The following is an 18052-nucleotide window of genomic DNA, read 5'->3' as shown; positions in this document are numbered from 1 at the left end:
TGCCAAAATGCTGTACCCAGAACATAGCTGCAGCTTCAGACAAACAAAAGTTATTCCCAGCTAGTTTCCTCAGAGAAGATCCTCCCTTATACTGCAAGGACCGCTGGACATGACTCACTGCATATTGTTTGTTCATTTTGCTATATATATTTCCCAAATGCTATTTTAAGTTGCATTTCTCCCTTATGCTCCTACCAAGTTTACTGCATGAAAACAACTCCCCAGTTTTAATTTCGTATTTAACCAAAACAAATGTGGCTTGGCTCTGTTCACTTCAGTAAAGCTATTTGGATATGTATTCTGCATACAGATATAAGAAAGTTGATCAGAGGGAAAGGCATGGAAGGTACTACAAAACAAAGGGGACAATGAAGCAGGCAGCATTTCATACAAAGCTCCCTGCATTCTGCCTTTGCTTCCACACCAACCCAATCCACTGCCTGCAGTTTGTTCACATGCATTTTCTTCTTCCTCTAACCAAAATCCACCACGCAGACTCTTCCCAAAGATTCTGGCCATAACCTGTTTTGGCTGAACAGGCCCAGCTCCCTCATCCATTCCTCATAGGAGAGATGCTCCAGACCCTTAACCATCTTTGCAGTCCTCCACCGGACCCACTCCAGGAGCTCCATGTACTCTTGTACTGGGGAGCCCAGAGCTCGTCACAGTACCCCCGGAGAGCCTTCACCAGGGCTCAGCAGAGGGACAGGATCACCTTCCTGACCTGCTGGCAATCTGGAAATGCTTTTCCTAATTCTCCCCAGATACCATTGGCCTTCTTGGCCACAAGGACACACTGATAGCTCATGGACAGCTTGTTGTCCAAGCAGGACTCCCAGGTACTCCTCTGCAGAGCTGCTTCCCAGCTGATCAGCCAAGTTCAAATAGGTCTCATGTCCAGCAGGTCAAACAGGAAATATAACCCAAAGTCAGTTAAAAACCAGATGGATTAGATTCTTCAATTACTTTCTTGACCATGAAATCAAATGGACATAGTCTATTAACAAGGACATGAATACAGGAGCACATCAACTTCAAATGTTACAAATTCCTAGTTATTCCCACCTTAACCCTTACCAGGATGCTTATCAGCTCAGACACAGCATAGTGCAAATACTTCACGCTAAACAAGGACAAACCTTCATACAAAATTCAGCAATAGCCTCTGTTCTACCGCTGCATCAGTGAGTGCCCCAAAGTTATTTACATCTTCTGAACACTATCTCAAACCTGCCTCATCAGTTGTGCTTCACCTAAAGTTCAACCCTGATGCCAGCTGTAATCCTGAGTCAGCTTACCTCTGTCTGCCCAGCAGGGAGCTGCTGCCAGAGTCAACACTGAAGTCTCTGGCATGGCTGGCAATACACCCAGCTTGCTGGTAGCTGAGTCTCCACTCTCTGCCCTGTGTTTGACGTTGGACTGTCCACAATCCCCCACTTAAACCCTTCCTGATTGTGTCAGGGTGACAAAACACCAGAACAAGCCCAGGTTGCCACCAGCCTGACTCAAATTCATCATGCCCTCATAAGTCATCATGTACATAATCCCAAATTATGGCCCCCTTTTTTCTGACATAATTTTAACAGCAAGTAGGTGGTTGACTGATTCCACCATGTTCTCTGCAGAGTACAGGGTACCCAAATTTTGTAATTCAAAATCAGTTCAGGCAGATTTGGGATGTTTTTCAGCAAAAAACATCCCAAATCTGCAAAAAAATTGCAGAGAACCACATGTAGTTTTAATGTCAGACCTCCTGCACTTTGGTACTCTCAAGAAGCAAAATGATTTCTCAGAATAAAGCAGAGAAACCCTGCTGCTTCTCAGCTCTGCTGCTGCCACCCCCTAAACCCTGCAAAGGTACTGTGCACCCCATGGTAGTGAGCTGGTAGAGCAGCTTGGAGCATTTGGGAATAAGGAGAAGTGGTAACAAGGTCTACTGCAGTCTTTCTGAACTCTCAGAGGAGGTCCCATCACAAGATGAGTCCAGATTTTCATAACACTGACTTTTGGAAGGGAAGAGGATACTGACCTAGTGCAGTAGTTTAGTCTTTCCTTACATCAGACTGACTCACCCTGCTCTGATACCAGCTCACAATTCTCTCTTAATTGGGAAAATCGCTAGGATAGTACTCACTGCCAGAATTCTGGGTCATAAAGTCATTCTCTGACTCAGAAGGTTTACAACAGCTGTGGCAGTGATATGTACTGCAGGTGAGTCATGTTGAACTGTCATAGACAGGTAGAAGAATTATAAAAGAGAGGCCTTATGAAATCAGGCCTTGCTCTGCTAAAATTGCCAAAGCTGGCTTGTCATTTCTTTTAAGTGCAGCTAACAAGAAATTTGCAAGTTCCCGTGTGAAGCTATTTTGAGAATGAGAAGTTCATTTAACACAACAATCTATTCTGAGGGGGAAAAACAAATGCACCTGTGTAAACAATACAGTTTTTCCCCTGAGAATGCACAAAGGAAAAATGTCAACATATCTAGAGAGAGAAAATTTGATAGGCATATACAATAGCCCGTACAGACCAATGAACTGAGTTTCACTGTATTGCTGAGCAATTGGGCTTAACACAGTGCCGTCTGATATTTCCTACAAATATTATGAGCTTTGTGAATAAAGAATTGGCGTTCTGCATGAAGAAAATGGATTCTCAGCATATTTATTCCAACATGTGGTGACCATGAAGATGCGATTGACACAAATTTAGCACAAAGAAAATAAACTATGGAAATACCCTTTACCACCTCACACAGGTCCAGCTAGAGGTGTCTACAGACATGGCATCTCCAAAATGTCTGGTTAGTAGTTTTTAACACATGCTGCACTAAGACAAGTCAGGATTAAGTCACTGAAAGACTTGCTGGATATTCTCTTTGTTTACTTCCCCATTCTACTGCTTGATTTGTGAAATTTCATTTTCCAGCTGCACAATAATTCCTTCAATCTCATAATTTTTACTGACAAGAGAGACCCATGCAGATTCCATCTCACGCAGCTTAGCCCCAGCTGTGAGCTGCATGTTCTTCCCCTGCCAGTTCAGGTGTTGAATGTTTCCCCTCAATTTCTGAAGCTCCTTCTGGGTTTGTTCTATCATATGAACTAGGGGTTCATTGTACAATGTCCAGACATTGCAGCCATGCTGGGACATGAGCTCCAGGTTCTCGATCCACACGGCCTGGTACTCCAGCTGTACCATGGAATTGTTCGCAATCCTGCCATGCCATGATGTCATTTTTCTGCCCAGAGGACAAGGTGGGCAGCTTGTACCTCTTCATACTGAGTAGTTCCAGGGACTGCCAGACCACCAGGCTCTTAGATCTCGGTCTGCATGATCTCAGTCTCGAAGGCGTTGTAGTCGTGCACGGGCAGGTAGCTGAGGTAGTTCTTGGTCAGCCGGTACTGCCACGTCTCCTCCCCCACCAGCGCCGTGGCCACCTCCCTCACCAGCGCCATGCCTCATAGCCTTGGTCAAAGTAGGGCAGCGCATCCACCACCGCATCCCTGGCCACCAGCCCCAGGACCAACATCTTGGCCATGGCTGCGTGCACTCACGTCTCGCCCAGCAGGACTGCACACGGCTCCGCTCCCCTGCGGCTTTCCTCTTCTCCCAAGATTATTTGCAGCAATTAATTTTAAGTATTTAACTAAGTCCTATAGCCTTGAATTTTATCTGCAGCAGTTCTTTAAAGTTTAGAAATAATTAGCTGATGAAAAAAAATTTTACTCCTGAAGCAGATAAAGTCAGAATACGACCTGACACCCTGTGGGTCAGGGTGTTGGTAGCAGTCCGAATAAATGATGGCTGCAGTCCTCCTGGAGTGAGAAATGTGGTTCTATTGAAGCAGTGATCCTGTAAAAGTTTTTCTAGTTTTTCTCTGAAGGTCCAGTGATGGCATAGAAGGGTCTGGTCTTCCTCTGGGAATCCAGTGAAAAAAAGCTCACTGGCGTTCCACATCTCAGATTATATCCAGGTAGGAATGCTTGGCTCCTACCCCTGGGTGGAGCATCTCACAATGGGATAATGTCATTTTATCAGCCATGCAGTGAGACTCAGTGGCCCATTAACAGAAGATAACTCCTGGTGAGAGGATAGGTTGTTGAGGAGATAAAGAACACTGCCCCACCTGGTTTTAACAGCTGATCATAAAATACATACTTCTGGTTACATCTTGCATTGCAGTCTAAAATGGTTAAATATTACTTTTCTACATTGTAAAATATATAGTTGCTTTCTTTTAAGAGATAAGATTACTCTGACTAAAACAGCTGTGATGAAACACTGATAAACACCTGTTGGTGCGTAGATACAGTGTATTCACTCTTGATTTTGTCGAAGATTTTATTGCTCCTTACAATCTCCACTTGTTTTATCTTCCATAGATAACACAGAAGAGTCAGTGATGATTCTACATTATGCCTGTTACTGATTGTAAGATGGTTTAGAGTTTTCCTTTGTTTCATTTTGCTGTCACAGGTACATGGCTGTTTAGAAAGGTGTGATCTCAATTTCCTGAGATGGTAACCACTGGCATATTGAGTACACTATGTGAATTTACTGATTTTATACTAGGCATTATTCATAAGATGCTATTACTGTATTTATAGCCAGCTTCTTATATGCTTTAACATCTCTTTGTGTAATTATCTAAAGACACGTGTCATTTCAGAATCCTTCATGTTTTGTTCTGTAGCTGCTTTTCCATCCCTGTGACCAAATACATGAAGGATTGCACTACCTTATCTTATAATGATACATTCATTGTTCTATAACAAAAGATTTGACAGTGCTTTATTGTCTACTCAGTTTTCAGGAACACAAAATTTAAAAAATTAAGTTCCTTAGACACTTCTCTCCACAGAAATCAAAATCAAGTTTTTTTTTTTTTAATTCAGAGGCTAAAATTTTAGCTGATATAAATTTTCTGGCAAGCATTAAATTTGTGGAGGCATATTGGTTTAAAACAGCTCAGAATGTGATTCTAGATTAATGGGACGAAACCCCATGTTTATTGATTATGTAACTGCAAATGCAGATATGTCTCGAGTGCAGCATGCAATGTACGTACCATCATATACCAAAATTTTTCATGCATATTCAGAAGTAGAAAATGTTCTTTTCAATTTAAATTGTATGAGATTTAAATAAATAAATACAGTTGGGTGTTCAAATCAAGAATTCTAGTGAACAAAATCAAGAAAATACATAAAATATTAGTTAAAGAAATTACTGATTTTCAGTGAATGGATAGTGAGGTAACCACTTACTTTGTAGGCCCCCACTACCTCAACATTTAATCCTTTGTGCAGTAAGGCTACTAAAACTAACATCACAAACCGAAGTGAAGAATAGTCCCAGCCAAAGCGTTGGGACAACCTCTGCTCTCCAGCCAGAGATTGTGAATTGTGTGTTTAACAAGTCATAAGCATTTTTGGGACAACTGATCTGAGGGAAAAAAGGATTACAAGGCTACCCCACAGTACCAACTAATCACTGGGAAAACCACGTGGGCTTTAAATCAATTTTGAGATTGTTTCCTCCCTACTAATACTTCTGGACAGTAGTCCTAGTTCAGGTATTAGGTGCTGGATTTTTATGAGTACAAAATGAATTGCCTTTGGTGGAGTGAAGTGAGTTTATAAACGAGGAACTAACCAGTTGCAGAGGCATCTCTAAGGCTACAGTCGTGTCTCTAGCTCGAGAAGACACCAACCTTCCACCTTCTACCCTGTGGGAGCAAACCCAGCGGAGGCATCGCAGTGTCTTCAAGCGACCTTTCAGCCCGCTCTGAGCTGAGGTGCCGGGGGTGCTGCTGGCAGTCAGTGGCCGCCGGCTCCCCTCTCTCAGGAGCCCACAGCCGGGGCCGGGGGGCTGCCCCACAGCCGGGGCCGGGGCCGGCCAGCCGAGCTCGCCGCCCCCGGGCATCACTGCGGCAGCGGCCCCGGCACTGCCGGGGCCGGGCCGGCTGCTCCCGCTCGCTGCCTGGCTGTTTCATTCATGCTTTCTCCTTCGCCATCTCCCTCTCCGACTGAGGGGAAACGGGAGCGCGCGTGGGCGGCCGCTGGAAGGCTCCCTGTCAGTCAAGCTGCCGAGCTGAAAAGAAGGCGAGCGAGGGAGAAGGAGGCAGAACAGCTTTCCCGGGGGAGGGGGCGGCTGTTGTCGGCTGCCAGCCTCGCAGCCCTTCCCGGGGGCATCTGCAGAGACGGGGTGGGGGGAAGGCGGGAGCGGTGTTGCACCACAGACCTTCCCGCTGGGGGGGAAGCGGCTCTTTCCTGTCGCTCGTCACCTGTCCCCCCTCCCCACACACGCACCCAGCGGCGACGGGGCGAGGGGCGGCGGCCGCCTTGTCTGGCGAGCAGCGGGCCCAGGGTCCGTACCCCCGGCGCTGTGGGGGCTGCCCGTACGTGTCTGCCGGGGCAGCGAGCGGGGCGAGCCCGGAGGGTGTCAGTGGCGGGGAGTACCGTGGGGTAGCGCGTCCCCTCGGCTCTCCGCAGGACCGGGGAACTTCCTCAGGCTGAGGGGCGCTCCGTAGTGCCGGCACCAAGCGCAGCGGGAGGAGGCTTTCGAGGGGAGGCTCGGGGCAAGTTGCACGCTTTCGGGCGGGGGGGCGGCCCCGCAGCGGGCTGAGGTGGGCTGGCGCTCGGTACCGGCAGGGGAGGGGAGCGGGCTGCTGCCGACGGCGGGAGCGGGGCTCCGGTGCAGCGGGGCCGGGGGAGAGCCCGCTGCCCCCACCGTGCCGCAGCGCTGCCTTTGTGCTCCCTCCGCACCTGAGCGCCGGGCTGGGAGGGACGGCGCAGGTGGAGGCGGGCAGGCAGCAGCTGCGGCGCGTCCCCGGAGCCGGGGCGGGGAGGTAAGGCGAGGCTGTGCCGTGCTGCGGCGGCCGCTCCCGGGGTGCGGGGGGCGGCTGCACGCCGGGGGCTGTGCCTCCGGCCGGCGGCGGGGGCGGCGGGCAGGATACGTCCCTTGCTTGGCTTTTCCTGCAGCCGTTTCCCGTTTCGTCCTGCTGCGCGCAGAGAGATGCAACAGCGGCAGCCCGGTCCCCTGGGGAAGGACGGGGTTTGGAGGTGGGCGAGTGGCATCAGCCCTGCCGGTGCGCGGTGAGGCTGCCGGGCGAGGGGCTGGGGCCGCGGGGAGCAGCCGGCGGTGCCCCGCCGCTCCCGCGGTGTCCGCGGAGCGCTGAGGCGGCCGCAGCCCGGCTCCTCCGGCGCCGCTCGCACCCCCGGGGCGTCCGCTCCGCTCCGCGCCCGCAGGGCCCGGGCACGGCGGCGGCGCCCACAACGCTGGGCTATTCCCCCGCCACAGAACGCCGGGATACGCGGAGCAGATGCCGGTGTATGCGCCTAGCGGACCTCACTTGGGAAGGGCTGGCGGATTTGGGGGAGGCTGCTTTCGAACTGGCACAGCCGGTTGTTAATTACCGGCTGCAGTTAAAATTTTAGCAGCGGCAACAGCTTTGCGATGCTTTCCGGGAATGCTGCTGCCTGGGAGCTGATGTTCCAGGCGGCCCGCGGTACGGGCCATCTCTCTCCTAGATGGCAGTGGTGAGAGCAGGATAGCTGTCTGTGTAGGCAATAAAGTGCTGGGAGCCTGGAGTCCTGTGCAGCTGGATTTTGGTAGTTATGGGTGGAATGGAATAGCATTCACGTGTGCCCTGTGAGCTTTTTTTTGCAGTTAAGATAATTCTTTTCCTTCAAACTTCACGTACGGTTATCTTGTTATGCAATTATATTTTGGTGAGACTGGGATTGTTATGTTATGTGAGAAAGGAAAAACAAATTTAGTAGGTTAAGCCTTTTTTATTGCAAAAAGCAGCGTTATTTACAGAGTTGCCGAGGTTCGGATCCAGCTCCGCTGGCTGCCACCTGATTGACATCGATTTACAGCTGGTGGTCAGGCTCTGTGTTCGTGTTAGAGCAACAAATGACAGATTCAGAAGAAATGTGGCTCCATTATGCTCTTTTTTTTTTTCTTCAAAAACGTCACATACACTGAGGAAGCATTTTTTTTGTTTGATCACAGTGTTTTGTTAGTTTCAGATGATAACTTCCTTGTTGCATAAACTGTGCAGTACAAGTTCAAATCTCAGGCAGACCCAGAGTTCATGTTGATTTTAGCACAAGTTATATGGTGCATGACAAGGGTGCTGAATTTTACTGTGTGGGATAGATGAAGCAAATTTTCTTGCTGCTTGCTCTACTTCCAGTTTGTTCCTTTGGAGTAGTAGAATGTAGTGATTTTGCCAATGTTGTTGTTGATGTATTTGAGTTGATGTACATTTGAAGCCAAGGATAGTTCAGGGGCTCAATATGTGCCCATTGAGAGAGAAGATTCAGCCAGTTGACTTGAATGTCGATGAAATGGAAGTGAGAACTCTTACTCTACATTTGCATATGTCCAAACGTTCTCAGTAGGTATGTGCAGAAAGGTAAGCACGTCATGTTTGGTTGTTTTATTTATTTTGTTATAATTGAACAGGCATCATTCTCTGTCGGATTGTGTCGTTGGTTTGTTAGGTTTTTTTACTTCTTATTTAGCAGTATTATAGTTTAAGGGCTTTAAAAGCTTTGTCACTCCACTTCAGAAATAGTTGCCAACAGGATGTCATGCATATAAAACTAGAACAAGAGCCTTTAAATAGCAAAGCCATCAATTTAGTAACAATTTAGTGTGATAAATGGCAGAATGCACAAAAAAGAATGCAAATCTGAACAATTATAGCATTCATCTTTTGGTATTAATATTAAGTATAAAGCACAAAAGGCAAATAGCCACATAGAGCTTTTAAGTGCCTAACCTGGTTTGAAACATAAGAGCTGCTTTCTGTCATGTGGTTTTTTTTCCTGTTACATGGTTTATACTTTAAAAACAAGCATGGGGTGGGGGAAAGATCAGAGAACTATTTACAAGCATTTCTTTTGTTTTCTGTATCTCAGAATTCCATTATGTAGCAGGATGCTTTCCAGTTTCTGCTTTCTCTGTATCTGGAAAGGCAGATGTTGCTGCAGTCAGAGCAATTATACTGATTTGCAGCACAATTAAAAAAAAATAATAATCTGTTCTCTGCCTCTGTCTAAAAAGGTCAGCCATGGTTTGGTCTTGTCAATAGAAGAGATGAGACAGGGAAGTTAAGTTTGTTCAACAAAGGGAGTGAAGTAATGTACAATTAGGAAATTTCTGTTTCATGAATAAAATGAGTAGATTTGCCTAACCAACTACACTGAAGAATTTCACTTGCTTGAATTTCCTTCACAATTGTCCACAAGCCAACCCTTTCTGAAAGGCAGGGGGTTTGGCTAGGTTTGATCTATTTCACCTGTTGAATGTTGAGTGCAAAGGCAGGAGAGGCAGTGGAGACTAGAGACATGTAGGCTTTTGTAGAAGAGCCTTTCTGACTTGTAGTTTTTTCAAGAAGTTAATGACAGAAGCCTATAACTGAGAACTTTGCTCTCACAGTTCATTCTCAGTTTCCTGCTTACCCTGTGCAGGCCACAGGAGCGTGTGACTAGTGTGACCCAAGATTCAACCTATGATAAGGCCAGCTTCTTGGTTCAAACTGATGCTTAGAGAGCTTATCTTGAGATTTCAGAGATAATGTGTTTCTACTTTAGAGAATATTTGAGACTTCCTTGCAAAGAGAACATGCAAATGAAATTTAAGAACTGAAGGACTGATTTGCACTAAAGCATCTTTAGCACAATAAAGCCAGCAGAGATGCAGAGTATTTGTGTGCTGCACGTATCCCTGCTACCACAGAGAGAGCAAGCTATATGATAGTCAAGAAAGGCAAAGGTTTTGAACATCTCTGGAACATCACAGTATTTTTTATTTCATGATGGAGCTCATGTTCTTTTCAGACTCCTCTCTTAATTCTACCCAGAACTAAGACTGTTCTGATTCTATGCAGAAACGGACTGTCCTGTGATTTTGAGCGACTTTAAAGAGTTAGTATGGTAATAATTCACATCTTGGGAATCAGATTCAAGCTCCTGTGTTGTAAGAGTCCTGATCTGTGACCAGCTAGAATGCCAGTAAGTCGTAAGCTATTGGTTTGTTTCTTTTTTACTTAGCCCTTCCTTATTTAGTGACCTGCTGCATGTAACCTGGCTCCTAACCTCTTCGGGGCAGGAGCAGCCTTTCCTAACTTGTTTCAACAAGGCTCAGATCCTTGTTTGCATCTAGGAGATGGATGTAATAGAAAGTATCCATCTGGTAACCTTGGTTTAAAAGGTCATGAGTAGCTGCCAAAAATAATTAGTGTTTGCAGGAGTTGGATCTCTAGCATAAAAATTTTATTTCTTGTTTGTTTTGCAATTCAGTATCATATTTTGTTTCATTCTGTGTTTTACTTCTGTGTGTAGGGGTATAACAGCTAGACAGTGCAACTTTGTGTATTTTTGTAGCAATCCAGTGGACAAAACTACATGTGCTAACAGGAACTCATTTTTGACACAAACTCGCCCTTTGGGTATAAGCAACTTGCTTAAGTTACAGGGAGATTGTGACCTGCCTTATCTACCATCAGATAAATAACTTTTGTTATTGCAGTATATGATAAAGCCACTTAGACCATCTTTTGGAAAAAAATTAAATATACGAGGCCAGGCTCAAACAGCAGTGAGTACCAGCAAGAGCGAAAACTACATGTAATGTGTCTTATGTACATGCATTTGTTTAGGATGATGACTGTCTTTGTAATCTTGTGTATATGAACTTGTTACCTCCAGATGGGCCAGAGCTTCAGGCAGGTTTTGAAAGCATCAATGAGAAGTTACCAGTCACTGCAGTGTGCAGAGCCTGCTCCTTGCTAGTTTTGCCCACTGCCACACCCACAGTTAACATGTCACCAGCTAAACTGCTGTCTGTGTGGACACACTGCTTCATCAAACTGCATAAGCTATGGCACAGCTAGTCTTAATTACATTGCTTTTTTTCCAGTGTTGTAGTCTGTGTATGGCTAAAATCTGCCCCTTGATTATCTACAGATCATGTTTCATTGGAAGTGCTGATGAGCACCCAGGACTCTGAAGGCAGCAGTTTTGTGCAAGATAAGAATGTTCCTTAAAGAAGCTGATGGAGGATAGGGCTCCTAGCAGACACTGACAGCATAAGGTGTCACTCTAGTCTAGTCTGAAATTGTATGTCTGAAGGACAATTGGATGTCCTTGACTTTGCAAGAAGTTTTTGTACTGAAGAAACTTAATAGTGGCTTAGAAATTGCTTTCAGGAGCCATGTAGATATGTTTCTTTCTGTTCAGTTGCATTATTACAACTATGGAGCAATTACCTTTTTTTTTCTACAAGTGAGTGTGAATTGAAGCACTTCAGATTAGAGGAAGACATTTAATTTATTCTGACAGACCTGTGGTCTGCACCTACCAGTTCTTTGTTTCCAGAACTGCTTGGAAATCAAGGAAATGGATGGTGTAAGCTGTGTAACATAACTGGTTCCAAAGGAGTCTTTATTTGGAAGCTGTTTGTTCCAAAGCTTTTGGTTCACTGGCAGAAGGCTCTTTGAAACCCACAGTTCACAAAGGTCATGAAGTCCTTGATGTAATTAAATATGCAAAATATCTCATATGAATTATTTGCATACCCTTGCAGAACTTTTTTTTAAATCACCGAGTCCTTTTGCAGCACAGGCTCCTGTCAGTAGGGAACAGGTTGAAAGTTGAGAGGCCAGGACAATAATGCTGCATGTGATGATGCCCTGAAATACATTCTGCAGTTGTAACCACAATATTAAATGCAAACTCAACACAATTCCTGGCAAATAAATGATTGATCACTGCTCTGGAAAAAAAATCATAGGTATTTTAGTGAGCAAGTCCAGTGGACTTAGATATTTCCATTTCAAAAAGTGGAAGAATTTTCTCTCTGCCTAATATTTCCTTTAATCTTCATTATCCAGTTCTTGTAAAAAACAATAAATGCAGAAGAAATCTTGGAAAATATGGTTGTATTTGTAAGTAGGCAGTTATCAAATGTCTCTCATTCCTATGTGACCCCAAGAGATGTAGGAGATGGATTTATTTAATTGGGAAATTGAGGGCTTATTTACATATGGAAATTCACAAACATTAGCATACCGAGCTTATTTTCCACACACGTGGCCCTTATGCAATCAGACTGTGAACTGGAAATGGATATGCCTGAATATTTGGAATGGCTCTTCTGATGTGTTAGCCCTGTGTAGACAGACTCTTAGATTTGAATTAGTATTGCAGCAGCTGGTGAAGACAAATCTAAACCTAAAGGAGATTAAAACAATGAAAGGGGCCATTTAACAGTGCAAGTAGAGATGTAGCAAGAGCACAAAGATCGTTGAGGTACATGTGCTTTGGCAAAGATACACGTTTTCATCTGTGAACCCAATATGAGGAGTTAAGATTTAAAATCCTCTTAGATATCCATTCCTTCATTTGTTCTGTATATGTTGAGAACAGAATATTCTGTTTGAACAGAATATTTTCAATTTAGAGGAATACTTCATATTTACAGCTGCAGGTGTTTCTTCGGGTAAAGATGCATCTTGTATTACTGGTGCAGCAAAGTGATTCTGGCATTGGACTCAATCCTTGTGGGTACCTTCCAATGTGGGAGGATGGATTGTAGGAGAGTAGAGATAGTGCTGAAGGCAATCTTGCCCATGAGGAGTTTCAGCTGTACTAATAAGCAAAGACTAGGAACAGCCTTGCCCTTAATAGGTCACAGCTGTGTCCAATAAGGATGGGTTTATAAAAGAGTGGGTTAGCTAGTTGAGAGGAGAGTTGGAGTCAGTTGGCTGTGCTGCTGTGAGAAGCAAGGGTCAGGTGTTCATGTTAGGGACAGTAAGGGTTAGTATGTGCTACTAGGGACAGAAAGGGTGAGGTGTTCATGTTAGGGACAGTAAGGGTTTGTATGTGCTGCTGGGGACAGAAAGGGTCAGGTAGTTGTGACAGGGACATGAAGAAGTCAGCCAGCCATGCAGGAGGAAAGAGAAGAGGAGTCAGTGCTGCGGGGAGCTGCCCGTGAGAACTCACAGTGAGAAGGTATGAAAGTCTTACAGAGTGGGATGATAAACTAATGGTGGGAGTCAGTTCCCATCCACTGTCAATTGGTGCCAAGCACCAACGCCAACATTCCAACTCAGAATATCCCGTGATAAACATTTGTTACTCCTTGAATGTGTGTTTACTGAAATCACAATTATGCCTAGAAATCCCTATGTCCCCAGTTCCCATGAGTTCTGTGTGTCTGGAGATGTCTTTATTCAAATGTGAGGGGTACAGATAAAGATAACCCATATTAAGTGCTATTAAGAATCAGATGTGAAGAACTGGCATATGAATAGCACTAGTCTATCAAATTAAGTCTGCTAAATATAAAATTGTTTTAAATAAATGGCAAAGGAAGAGTAGACACCTGACAGTGGGAGCTATTGATGCAAAGGAACAAACAAGATACTTGAAGGAAATTGAATTATTTGAAAAAGTGAATTATTTGTTAAATATCAGTAAGCAGTTTAGATTTTCTTTACAGTGCACAAGGTTTAAGTTATGTTTCTCATGTCACACTCTGAAGTAATTGACAGTGGAATATTTGCTCTGTGGGACCACATCAACCCATGAACTCATTGAACAAGATAGTCAAAAGACATAATACAAAATATTACTTCTGGCTTGTGAGAAAATATGGTTTCAAATTGTGAATGAATTTGAATTGAGGAACTTTTCTAACCAAGGGTTTTATTGAGGAAATATAATTTAGGATCCTTTGTTTATCTTCAGTTGTTTATTTTTTTAATTACTTACCTATATTGTTTCTGACTTTATTAAAGTAGAGACTTGAAACTTTCACATTTTTACAGACTGAACAGGCCCATTTGTATTTATTAATACAAGGTTTGTGCACAGCTCCCTTCATTATTGAGACTACTTAAGTTACTGTTTCATAAATAGTTTTGTTCCTTTCTGATTTCCCCTCTTAATTCTCTTCTGATTTCACCTCTTAGTGAGTGTAGCTTAGATAAATTTAGGTGATGACTTCATTTGGACCAGTGTACACATCATTTTCTAGATGAGGTTCTATTTTTTCCCCTAATTCCACAGTCCAGAAAATAGCAATCCTTGTGGTTTCTACCCTAAGACAAACATTTCCTTTTTCCCTCTAGATACTTGCTACTCCCCTTCACTGGCAAACCATATTCTGTTCATAACACCAGTGGTATAACCTGTAATGGTATCTTAGAGTGTGTTAGAAAATACAAATGCTGGCATTTGGTAAAGAACTCCTCTGGATATTGTTGAATAACCAAAACCATTGGGGGAAGAAAAGGCTCAACATTTTGCACAGTGAGGGTATTTGTTCTGAATTTTATCTGCTAGTTGCTATAAATAATAACCATTTTCATAATAGATGACTTGCAGTCTGTAAAAGCAGGTCAATCCAATTATTACCTTATTTCTCTTCCTGTTTTAATGACAGGAGATTTTTAGCAGTCAATAGCATTGCAGGCATTTTTAGGTGGATGTGACCAATTCATGAATCCAAGATAATGGGAAAGGTCCACTGGGGTACAGGAAGCTTTCTGTCCTTCGTCAAGACAGGATTTAAAAGGCCAAGCCAAAAATTACCTTGGGTTTTGTAGCCCCATTCCTGCCTCCCAGCAGCTTGCCTGGAGCACAGCTTTATTTCACTTGTGTGTAGTGGGAGTTGTCAAGTGAACATTAAAGGGGTGGGGAGAACAGCACTTGGAAGTTTCTTCTTTGGTTGAGAGAAGTCCAGGGGACCAGAACAGCCAGTTGGACCAGCTCACTGGCCCCAGCTGGTCTCTGAAATTTGGGTTGCCACAAGCAGTTCATGGACTGTAGGTTGGCAGTTGTCACACGCAGCTGTGGAGACAACACAAACAGCAGAAGCTTTCCCACACTCTGGAGACCTGTTCTTGCAATTACCTGTTGATTAGCTACCTACCCAAAATGCAGGCTGGTGGATCTCCCTGGATGTGTTCCATATTTTATATTTTGCAGCTCATAGTGGTGTCTTGGAACTGACCAAAATTTTGGGATAATTAAAATACAGGCGTATACTCCCATAAAATGGTAAGGAAAGCAGACAATTGCAGGTCTGCTAATGGCAGTGAGAATCCATATGGGCTTGAGGTTTCATTTTTCTCTACTCTTGCAAGATTTAGATCATAATGTTTAGGTCAGGACACTTAGAAGCAAGCTAGGTATCTTGATTCAGCCTCCCTAAGAGAGTACTTGTTTTACCAAGGCTATTATTTGAGGCATTCTTGGATATGTGATACCACTTTTGAATTTACTGTCACTTCACTGAATTACACTTGCCTGTTAGGGTTTTTTGTGTTGTTGGGTGGGTTTTTTTTTTTCTTTTTGGTTTGTGTTTTTTTTTTGTTGTTGTTGTTTGGTTTTGTGTTTTAATGCAGGTAAATAATGTGTACTCAATATGCTTTTTCTTAGCATCATCCAGAGATTCTTGGGAAGGAAATTAATTTTATTCATCAGGCAGTGCATTTTCTCCTGCTGGTTCTGGAGAGTCTTTTTTACTTTTAGGAGCAGACACTTGCTGCTTCCTTCCTGTACCTTGGCTGGTTGAGTATGGCTAGGTTTGTTTATTTTCTTTTGCAGAATGCCTTCCATTTGTTACTCCAACAACATCTGCTCCCTCATTTTCAGTGTCAGGAACAGTGTACATTACCAGACTGGGGCTTGGCTGAAGCTGTCTGCTTCAGGAGCAGAGCCTCCCTTTGCCAGTGGAGATCACTGCCACCATTCCATTACCCTGACTGAAGCCTCTGCTCCTTAAATCTCAGAATAGCAAGCCAGAGAGGTGGAATAATTTAAGTAGTTGCCTTGTTTAATTCCTCTTCTAAACATGGAAATCGGAGCCTGCAAACATTCGTAAGATGAAATGTTGGCACAGATGTGGTAATTTCTGTGAAACTGCAGATGTGACTACTTTGTTATGAAACTGCTGGGAGCTTCAAGAATTATTGTTACAAATCCTGTGACTAAAAAGTATGTAATGGCTATTTTATTGTGCTGATGATTACTTTTGCACTTCAGAGCCTAGCTGGAATTGTCACGTAATTAAAATAGTTATTTTCTTTTAAATTAGAAGAGGACTTCTCTCATACATGCGTGATGCCTGATTTGCATCAACAGACACAAGGAGCTGAGTGCCCAAATACTGTCTGTATTTCAGCCTTTTAGCGATTGCTTTAAACCATGTTTTCAGATGGTGTTCTGTTCTTTGTGGTAAATTACTGCAAGCACATGCAACGTTCTCCGTGCTATGTACATTTTTTAACATCCCAAATTTCTGAATTATGTATATTGTCCCCAGAGTAGGCCCTGACATTTGCTATTTTATCCCTCTTAAGCTTTTTTGCATCATGTACAAGAGTGTTTGTATTTGTTAGGGAAAACATCATCCCTTTGAATTTCCCATGAGCTCTCTAGCACTGTAACACCTCAGACTCCTGACTGGAAGTGCTGTAGATCTTGAACATAGTTCTGGCCATTTTCACAGGTCTGTGTGCTGCCAGTGGGCAGCGGATCATAAATGGAGATTCAGTGCTCTGGAGTTATGTAGCGATGCTAAAAAATGAACCAGCAATTAAGCAACAATGTTTTATCTGCAGTGTAGTGTGCAACTCAGAACATCAATTTTCAGTCTGTTATCCATGTGTAGATTAGATTACATTATATTAAATTGAGAACTGTTGTTTTGTGTTAGCCCTGGGCATGACTTTAATGTTAAACTTACTAACTTTATTAAAGGCAGTTTTTAAACCCAAAAAAAATGGTGCCAGATGTAGGCATGATGCTGATTCCAGTGTTTTGACAGAAGAGCTTATTGTCTATGTATCCAGGATTTAGAAAAAGATTTTCTTCTGCTTGGCAAGCTTGCTTCAAAGTCCTGCTAATGCTAACTCTGGCTTCACTGTGCTCTATCAGTCTAGTGGCCTGGGATTTGTAAAGCTGTGCTTATGAGATTGCTGATTACACTGGGAAGAGAAGGCAGTCCAAAGCTAGCTGGAATAGTGTCTGCTGTCATTTGGGAATTTGCTTTATTAAGGCATCTGGCTTACTCCCTTGGTTGTTGATGCTGAACAGAAATTGAGAGTAGGTCTCTAAGCTAATTTATTTTCTGTCCTTGAAACCGGATGTTTATTCCAGTTTGGAATAGAGAGTTTCCTATCTCTGTCTACAAGCTTTTCTCCCTTTTTTTCCCAGCTGATACCAATCTCTGCTGCTCTGTGCATGGCTTCCACCCTGTCAATCTGTGTCTGTCGCCTCTCCAGCCCAAGTGTCAGCTCCTGTAGGTCTGCATTTCTCTTCCTCTCAGAAAGAGCCGAGTAACCTTCTGCCACAAAGGTTTCAGACCAGGGAAGTACAAACTGCTCTCTTTGTCCACTACATCCTGTCAGATTAGCAGCTTCTGATTGACAGTGATATTGACAAGTATGAAAGAAACAGGAGCTGTGAAATTCCTCAGTTGTAAGGGACTTCATAATGGGCTGAAATAAGCTGATGGCCACCACCACAGCATACATCAAAGTAATTTGCTTCTAGTTTTTCCATTCCTCTTCTGCAACTGTTTGCTATGGACATCATTCTGATTCTGAGAATATAGCAGGTATTTGGAAACCTCATCCTCACGTTCTGGAAAATGCCTCATTAATCCAGCCAGCCATTTTTACGCCTTTTCCTGCAATACTGAACTCAAGCATTGCACTTACCTGGTTGTAATTGCTAATTTTCTTCCTTGGTTGCTGCCTGATTTTAGCAGCTGATGCTTCATAAATTACCAGAGGTAGAGATGAGCAGAAATCTGAGATCCTGCTAACATGTCGGGCTAGACAAAGCCTTGCTTGCTTGTCATAGTGATTTGCATGGTGTTGGTCTTCTGCCTTAGAGAAGCATTTATTTTCCTGTTGTTTGAGAACAGGTCTCAGATCTTAGATCAGTGTAAATTTTAGAGCTCCTCTGCTGAGTTAATCCCTCATTGCATTGTTTTGGAGCTGTTAATTGATGATAATTCT

General features: G+C 43.7%; 1 protein-coding gene and 1 pseudogene across 6 annotated transcripts in view; one reads left to right on the top strand and one right to left on the bottom strand.

The window, feature by feature from the left end:
• Positions 1–2648: 2648 nt before the first annotated feature.
• LOC115495480 (pre-mRNA-splicing factor SPF27 pseudogene) lies at positions 2649–5982 on the bottom strand (annotated as a pseudogene).
• Positions 5983–5985: 3 nt separating this feature from the next.
• PTPN5 (protein tyrosine phosphatase non-receptor type 5) overlaps positions 5986–18052 on the top strand; it is a 77892-nt gene continuing 65825 nt past the window's right edge. The window contains exon 1 of one of the 6 annotated variants that reach the window (XM_030273885.4): positions 5986–6403. In XM_030273885.4, the coding sequence (XP_030129745.3) occupies positions 6001–6403 (403 nt within the window). In that variant the 5' untranslated portion in view covers positions 5986–6000. The other 5 variants (XM_072929716.1, XM_072929717.1, XM_030273888.4 and 2 more) reach the window with 5 other exon arrangements.

This window comes from Taeniopygia guttata, chromosome 5, assembly GCF_048771995.1.
Source record: "Taeniopygia guttata chromosome 5, bTaeGut7.mat, whole genome shotgun sequence".
NCBI lineage: Eukaryota > Metazoa > Chordata > Aves > Passeriformes > Estrildidae > Taeniopygia > Taeniopygia guttata.
The sequence above is the reverse complement of the archived record's forward strand: the minus strand, read 5'-3'. Positions and strand labels throughout refer to the sequence as shown.